Source organism: Pundamilia nyererei, unplaced genomic scaffold, assembly GCF_000239375.1.
Source record: "Pundamilia nyererei isolate P.nyererei 1_Seehausen unplaced genomic scaffold, PunNye1.0 scaffold00402, whole genome shotgun sequence".
Taxonomy (NCBI): Eukaryota; Metazoa; Chordata; class Actinopteri; order Cichliformes; family Cichlidae; genus Pundamilia; species Pundamilia nyererei.
Window position 1 is genome coordinate 87,823 of NW_005187803.1, and position 8,405 is coordinate 96,227.

The window sequence follows — 8,405 nt, forward strand, 5'->3', positions numbered from 1 at the left end:
GAGAGAAAAGCCGATCAGCTGATCATTGATCAGTTTCATGATTGAAGTAGAAACAGGAGAGAGAATGAGAGAAGAAGAGCCAGTTATGCAGCGTAAATACACAGAATAACTCCAGCTTTGTGTCTTTTTCTATTCTAGCTGAAGTACGGGACAAACTGTGTTCCTTTTCAGCCCAATACAAAACGTAATATTTTCTCTGAATACGTGACGATTCCGGTTTTTACGGGACGGTTGGCAACTCTACTAACTAACCTTATGAATAAACAGCACAGAGGCACTAATCATAGCAGCACAGGAACAAGCTCTGAGCACAAGATCCATAGCAGCTGGGGTCCATCACACCAGGCAAGACCCCAGGTGCAGGCTGTGTAAAGATGCCCCTGAGACAATCCAGCACAGAAGTGCAGGGTGTAAGAAGCTAGCAGGCAGGGCATACATTGAACGCCATAACCAAGTGGCCAGCATAGCATACAGGAACATCTGTGCCATGTATGGCCTGGAAGTCCCAAGGTCAAAATGGGAGACGCCCCCAAGAATGGTGGAGAATGGCCGAGCTAAGATCCTGTGGGACTTCCAGATACAGACAGACAAAATGGTGGTGGCTAACCAAGCTGGAAAATTACCAAGTGCTCAGAGAAGAGCTCAAGAAGATGTGGAGGGTGAAGGTAGCAGTGGCCCCAGTGGTAATCGAAGCACTTATTGCAGTGACTTCCAAATTAGGCGAGTGGCTCCAGCAGATCCCAGGAACAACATCGGAGATCTCTGTCCAGAAGAGTGCAGTCCTAGGAACAGCTAAAATACTGCACAGGACCCTCAAGCTCCCAGGCCTCTGGTAGAGGACCAGAGGTTGGAGGATAAAGACCGCCTAAAGGGGCGAGAGGGGAATGCATTCGATCTTGAACAAAGCACTAAAAGGATTTTGTTATGTTAAATAGATGGATACTTTATTGAGCCCATAAGGGAATTTTTTGTGTCACAACAGCATGATAAAGTAAAAATAGTAGAGTCTACAATACACAACAATAAACAACACAGTTAAAATAAGAGTGTCACAGGTGTCCAATAAGGGCCTTATATTATGAGATATAATTCCTGCAGTATACCACAGTGACAAAAAACAATGAAAAGTAAAAATGGTTTAAATAGTAAAGTAAAAGTTGGTTTAAAAAAAAAGTAAACGTAAGACTGGCGTTGTGTAAGAGAGAAGTGTAAGTTGCATTTAATAAATAAAATGTAGACTATAAATCTGCCTTAGAAGTGTGGAGTAGAGCAGGTGCGATGGGTTATCCATGGTGGAGCACAGTCCCGTCTCTCAATGACTCAAATGCCTCCAAGTTCTGATTTATGATGCTTCCAGCTTTGCGGATTACTTTATCGATCCTACTGCCATCTCCGGCACTGACGTATCACTGCAGACCCCACCCACCCTGGCAATGGACTGTTTAAAATGCTTCCATCTGGTAAGCAGTATAGAAACATACAAACATGCACCACCAGACTGAGGGAGAGCTTTTCCCCCAGATCTGTGAAATACATCTAAATTCTATTTGTGACTTCCTGCACACATAGATAGTGTCCATTCAACTGTTTTATAGTGCACCTCAAATCAACTCCATGCCTTTTATTTGCTAAACTGACAATGACATAATGAAGGAATTGCCCACACCTGACCATGGAATCGACTTTGAGTCAATTAGCTAATTACTTTTGGCACGTGTTAAGGAGCAAAAACTCTTAAACCCTTCACCCAATTTGAATGTGGATACCCTCAAATGGAAGCTGAAAGTCTACACATTGTCCATATCGGTTATATAACTGTAATTGGAATAGGTTTCTGTAAACACGTATTTTTTAAAAAACAAACACACAAAAAAAACAACAACTTGTGTCTGATGTGTGCCGAGGTACCAAAACAAAACTTCGTTATGTGTGAACATATAATGACAATAAAAGATGCTTGCTCTTCTTCCAGACTTCTCCACATAGTTCCTCACCACTCCTGCCCAACCTTAAAGACGTGGTCGGCAATCCAGGAGACAGGAGAAGTGGTGATACCCACCCCGAGCAGCTTCTCACTTGAATTGTTTTTCCTTGGAAAGACAAGTAATATGATTCTCACAATGCTACCAGTTCCACGCATGTGAAAGCGAGCATGTTGCAACAGGCAGATAACAGCATCATCCACCCCCACAAGAGGCTGGTAAGTGAACCGAAGAGTGTTGAGAGCGACTTAGCTTCACCTGGAAGCTAAGTCGGGCAAGAACCAGTCTCTCCAGCACCTTGATGACATGTTAACGTCAAGGTAACTGGTCTGAAGTCATTCAGACCTGATGCGACCAGGGTCTGTAGCTTTGCTTTGGTGTAGTCCCTACACTTACGCTCTTAGCTGGACACCAATCACTAGGGATGGGTACCGGTATCTGGTGCCATTATGGCACCGGTTCTGACATAACCGGTAGTAACCAGACCGAAAAGCAGCGCACATTTCGGTGCTTTTTTTTTTTTTCTTGAGATGTCATACACTTTGGATTCTAGCCAATCATTTTACCTTTCCAAGGATAGTAGGCGGTACGTATGTTCTTTTAGAGCAGAGCTACAGATTAAAAATGGTCAAAGCGGTCAAAAGTCTGGCTGTACACAGCAAGAGATGCAAACTCAGCAGCCTGCAACAAGTGCTTTAAGGTGATAGCTGCAGAAAAGGCTAACATTGTTATCCTTTTACCAAAAAAAAAACAAAAAAAAAACAAAAAACACAGCTAAACATGAGAGGTTTTAGGACAAAGTTTGTGTTTTCCATTGTTTAAGCACCGGTTCCAACCAAAGGAGGTATGTTGTATCAACAGAAAAGGCTAACTTGGTTATCATTTTGCAGAAAAAAAAAAGAGACTGCTAAGAGGTTTATGGACAAAGTTTGTGTTCTCCATTCTTTAAGCACCGGCACCGTTTCAAAAGTACCAGTTTGGCACCGGTATCGGATAAAACCTAAACAATACCCATCCCTACTATCACAGGACTGAGGACTGGCAGCAGGGGACCCAGTACTGACCCTGTTAAGATAGAGAGTCAGTTCATTGTTCGTGCTGTGTGCAGGCTACTGCCAATTTATCTGATTGAGGGCATCAGCTGCATCTCTCCACACCTCTTTGGTGTTATTCAGATGGACTTTGGTCTGTATGCATCTACACCTTATTAGCCCTACATTCAACTCATTCAGCAGGGCCTTCTTGTCAATGTTGATCCAGGACTTATTGTTGGAAAAACAGCATACAGTCCTGGCTGGGATTCAATTCAATTCAATTTTATTTATACAGCGCCAAATCCCAACAACAGTCGCCTCAAGGCGCTTTAGGGTATCTTCACAGAAATGTATGTAGTCAGTGATGCAGTTGATGTCAACCCCATGTGGATCACAGAGCATGTCCCTGGCTGTAGTCCTGCAGGGGCTCTGTCTTCCTTACCTTGCCTTCTCACAGATTTGTTGGCAACAGGAAGTCTTAGAAATGGAAGAACTGCGCGTGTTCATCGTTATAGCAACACAGCTGAGCGTCCCATGACGTAATTAGTATGTGTCGCGCACGCTACAAAGTGGACATCGAGGCGACGATATGCCTGCTGCTCAGTCTGTGGACCATGGCATTGTTTTTTCTAGCCATTTCCTTTGTTACCAGGTTTTAAAAACGGCGGTTTTGATTTTCATGAATGAGACACTCTCGTGATGCCACTGACTAGCCAACTGGTGGCATGCAGTCTGTTGACGTCACATTTTGGGATCATTTGGAACCATGGCCAAATAGGTGCTAAAAAAAGGACCTGTTACCTGGTACTATGACCTAATGGCAAACCCTGAAAACTGTGACGAGCCAACCTGAATAGGTACTAATTGAAAAGGGGCTTAAGTGTCCTGTATGATGACACACAGAAGGACTCTTTATTTATTTATTTATTTATTTTTTTGTTTTTGCATAAATGGATAACAGTTTGCTGGTAAATTGCAAACTGCATCCAGGACAAATAACCATGTTACAATGTTAACTTCATCTCTTTTAAAGTACTTGCAGAAAACATGCAGACACAGAGCTAGCCAATGAAAAAGCTGAGTGCATGCTGACCCAGAACCATGTGTAACAAAAGGATGAACAGTCAGGCTTGAGCACTGTAGCCTCTATTTCTACCTATACGTGTGTTTCTATCGGGCGATCGTGGCTCAAGAGTTGGGAGTTCATCTTTTAATCGGAAGGTTGCCGGTTCGAGCCCCGGCTTGGACAGTCTCGGTCGTTGTGTCCTTGGGCAAGACACTTCACCCGTTGCCTACTGGTGTGTGTGAATGGGTGGATGACTGGATATGTAAAGCGCTTTACTAGTCCTTAGGGACTAGTAACACACTGGTCCTTAGGGACTAGTAAAGCGCTATATATGGTAAATGGCCTGTATTTATATAGCGCTTTACTCGTCCCTAAGGACCCCAAAGCGCTTTACATATCCAGTCATCCACACATTCACACACTGGTGATGGCAGCTACATTGTAGCCACAGCCACCCTGGGGCGCACTGACAGAGGCGAGGCTGCCGGACACTGGCGCCACCGGGCCCTCTGACCACCACCAGTAGGCAACGGGTGAAGTGTCTTGCCCAAGGACACAACGACCGAGACTGTCAGAGCCGGGGCTCGAACCTTCTGATTACAAGGCGAACTCCCAACTCTTGAGCCACGATCGCCTCATTATAAATACAGACATTTACCATTTCTACAGTGACATCACTGGTTGCCATCTTTGCTTTGAGTTCTTTTGTAAAAACTAAAAGACAGTGTGTATGTGTCCTCACGATATGCATTTGTGCTGGTGTGTGGGACTGTATTCTAATGTTTATATTGTTAGCTGCCAATTATACAAGCCTGCGTTTCAGCTCATTTTACTGAGTAAAAAAGTAACAGAATTACTTTCTCTGGCAAGTAATGACTGTGCTGCATTATATTTAAGAAAAGTGTAATGATCAACACAGGACCAAAATATTTATTACACAGCATACTATGGGACTTGCACTACAGACCAGTCAGACATCCATATAACAGAGATATCCACTTACCTAGCTGGGCCTGATTGGACTCAGACATCTGTATGAGAGCACTGTCCTTCTTGTTGTAAAGAATTTTCACCCTCTGGACATCACCATACACTCCTGTGACAGACCCAGAAGCCGGCAATAGGAGAAGAGGTTGGGACGAAAAAAAGCAGGCAGTTAGAAAAATCTCAAGGTTTCACAGGAGACAAGGATATTTAAAAACAAGGTACAGCAGAGACGACAGCATAGAAACACAGGTTTATTTTAGACTGTAGAGTGTGAGGTGTATGAAAGTGTGTGAAAAAACAGATAAAGGATAAAGAAGAAGCACCCTCTAAGCAGAAACGTTATCAAGCTATGTGAGATGGCTAAAAATAAAAACAGCATGCAAAAACCAATGGCTTAGACATGCATTAACTTCTTACTAAGTAGTAAATTTTAGGGCAAAGTAATGACATGACGTAACCCAAACCAATTAACAGGCGGTCAATGAGGATTCAAAATGACCAAATCTACAATCAGCAAACAAATATAGAGAAGTTTGTAATGCTAACAATGACAATATTAATAATAACTATGATAATAATAATAATAATAATAATAATAATAATAATAATAATAATAATAACAATAATAATAGTAACAACAACAACAACAAAAAGTCAGAATGAAAGTAGAATAGAAAGAGTAGATACAAGAAAGAAAAGTAGAGCTAAAGAAAGAAGAGAGAGAGAGCTAACGATAACATACCGAAGAGGGTAAACAGACTTTGGGGCGTAACCATCTTTAGAGGGAGAGAAGAGCAACAAGCAGCGTGAGACAGGTAGAGAGGTAGAAGAGTCGGAGCGGAGCGGAGGTAGAGATGGACAGATCGATCCAGAACGGAGGTAGGTAGGAGGAATGGTGGTTTTTGTTTTTCCCCGGAGAGTGATGGAGGTGGTGGGTCATGGAGGAGGGGAGCAAGCGGTGGATGAGGGGTCATGGAGGGGAAGAAGGGTTGGTTAATATGGGAGGAAGAAAGGGTGATTGAAGGTTATAAATTTATAAAATCCCCACCAGCACACGGAGTGAAGGTGGAGCAGGGTAGAGAGAGAGGGGGGGGGAGAGCGAGAGAGAGAGAGCGAGAGGGAGAGAGAGAGAGAGCGAGAGAGAGAGAGAGAAATCAGGGAGGCAAATGCAAATTTGGGTAAGGAAATTTAAAAAATGAGGAATGGGGAGGGACAAAAAAAATAAAATACAGGTCAGTACACTGGAATAATGCAAGTAGTTTGGTCAGAGATAATGGCTTGGATCAATGTTGTCTTTGGAGAAAATAGAGCAAAGTTTAAAAAAAAAACTGGCTTTCATCCTAGACAAGCATGGGATAAAGGTACATTCATCTCAAATCATAATAACTCATTAATATTCAAACTCATTCACAACAATGGGACAAATAGAACATGCAGCAGCTGTGAGAAAACTCAATGTCTTTCAGCAATGGTGTGACACGAGTTCACAAGGAGATTAGATAGCATGCAGTATAAAAGGCAACAAAATCTTGCATGCAAGAGTTGATGTGAAGGCCACTTCAGTATAACATGGCATTCACACAAATCCACAAAGCTAAAAGAAAGCATGAGCACAGTATCTTAGCATCAGGCCTTTAAGTGGTGTAGATACTGTCCAAAGGCAGAATAACACAACCATTCACAGAGATGAGCAGAGCAGACAAGTCAGATGCCAAATCAGTTTAAACACACAAACCAAAAACAGAAGAAAAGGGATAAAAGAGCAAGCAGCAGGTGTTTGTTCCCAGGGCTTAGACACAGTTAGGAGACCACAGAATGATTTCATATGAGCTTTCATATGAGCTGAGGAGAGGTGAGGAGAGCTTAGAGAGAAAAAGAGAAGACAGACAGTTAGCAGAGTTAGATGCAGTTTGACAAGAGAAGGGAAGGCTTGATTATCAGAACAGGAAAGAGGGGAGAGGGTTCGGGTGCCTATGAAATAAACGTCAAATCCTGCAGTCACCAAGTGGACCAAAAAAGGAAAAACAGGGGGGGAGAATAAGTTCTTGCTTTTAAGAACAACACAAAATTACAGTAAAGAAATGTTCATAGGAAAAGTATTTTATAAAACTAGACCTACAACAGGAGCCCAGATGTAGAACATCAACTGCTCCACACAGCTCAGTGATTACAATGAAAATGATGTCTACACACGCTGGTTAGGAGGTAACACATATAGGCAACAGGCTATCTGAATGCGAACAAATATTATACAATCAAAGGAACCTTTGGGAAACTACAGCTTACATAAAGGAAGCCTTGTTTTTCCTGCAGTTCTAAGACTACAAAGTTCATGAAAAGCAAACTGTGTGTTCAGTCTGTGTGTGTCTCACACAAAAGCAAAGTAAATGATCAAGATTAACAGATTCAAGTGTCAAACATGAGTTTTTTTATACACATCTTTAATGACAAGCACAAGAAAACAAATCTGGAAATAGAAAAACTGACCCACAGCGAGCAACAGAAAAAACAGGAACAGATGAATGGAGGTGGTGTGTAGGAGCGGTGGAGTTTTAATTGTAGACTTTCCATTTTACTGGTGTTACTGGTGTCAGTATTACTAACCTCTTCATTGAGGTTGCTAACCAGCAGGACCCCACTGGAGCCTGTCTGCCCAGCGAGGGCCACCCTGCCCGCTGCAGCAGCAGCAGCTGCCGCTGCACTCAGAGGGTTCAGAGCTCCTGACGGGAAGCAGACAATCACGGAGTGGAAAATCATTAACGATGTTGATGATGGTGACAATACATCATGGGAAGAACACAGTACAACCCTCTCAAACCCTGCATGTCTGACCACACAAAACTGTTTCTTTGTACCATACACAAAGACATTTTCTACTGTCTGATACACTGGATGCACTTTATCATTGTTTTCCAAAAATGATCACAGTAACTGTAACAAATGCAGTAATGCAGCCCAGACACACTGGGTTGTGTTTCTCTTCCTCCTGGGTATCTATCACATGCGAGGTGAATGGTGTTACCCTCTTAAAATAATCTCAAAATAAGAATGTGGACATGTAGTTGTAGGAATAGTAGTTTTTGTTTCACCCAACCAACTCCAACCAGTGGCGTTTAGAAGCTGTGATTTCACACCAATAACCAGGGACACAGTTCAGCTTTGGAGCCAATCAAACTGAGGGCAGATCACAGACTGTTGTTCTACATAGAGATTGAAAATGTGACGTCACTCAGGGGTAAAACCGCAAAGGATTCTGGGAACTCGTGGCAAGAGGTACTAGCGCACGCAGGCTTTCAATTGAAATCAGTCACACAGCGATAAAAAGAAACACAAAAA

The 8,405-nt window shown here is 42.6% G+C and overlaps 1 protein-coding gene across 3 annotated transcripts in view; it reads right to left on the reverse strand.

Moving 5' to 3' along the window:
* Positions 1-8,405, reverse strand: part of LOC102208139 (polypyrimidine tract-binding protein 2) — a 32,228-nt gene that overhangs the window by 12,761 nt on the left and 11,062 nt on the right. For all 3 annotated transcript variants that reach the window (XM_013915936.1, XM_005753106.1, XM_013915935.1), the window contains exons 9-11: positions 7,674-7,789; positions 5,812-5,845; positions 5,086-5,178 (exon numbers count right to left, since the gene is read on the reverse strand). In XM_013915936.1, the coding sequence (XP_013771390.1) occupies positions 5,086-5,178; positions 5,812-5,845; positions 7,674-7,789 (243 nt within the window). The remainder of the gene's footprint in view (positions 1-5,085; positions 5,179-5,811; positions 5,846-7,673; positions 7,790-8,405) is intronic.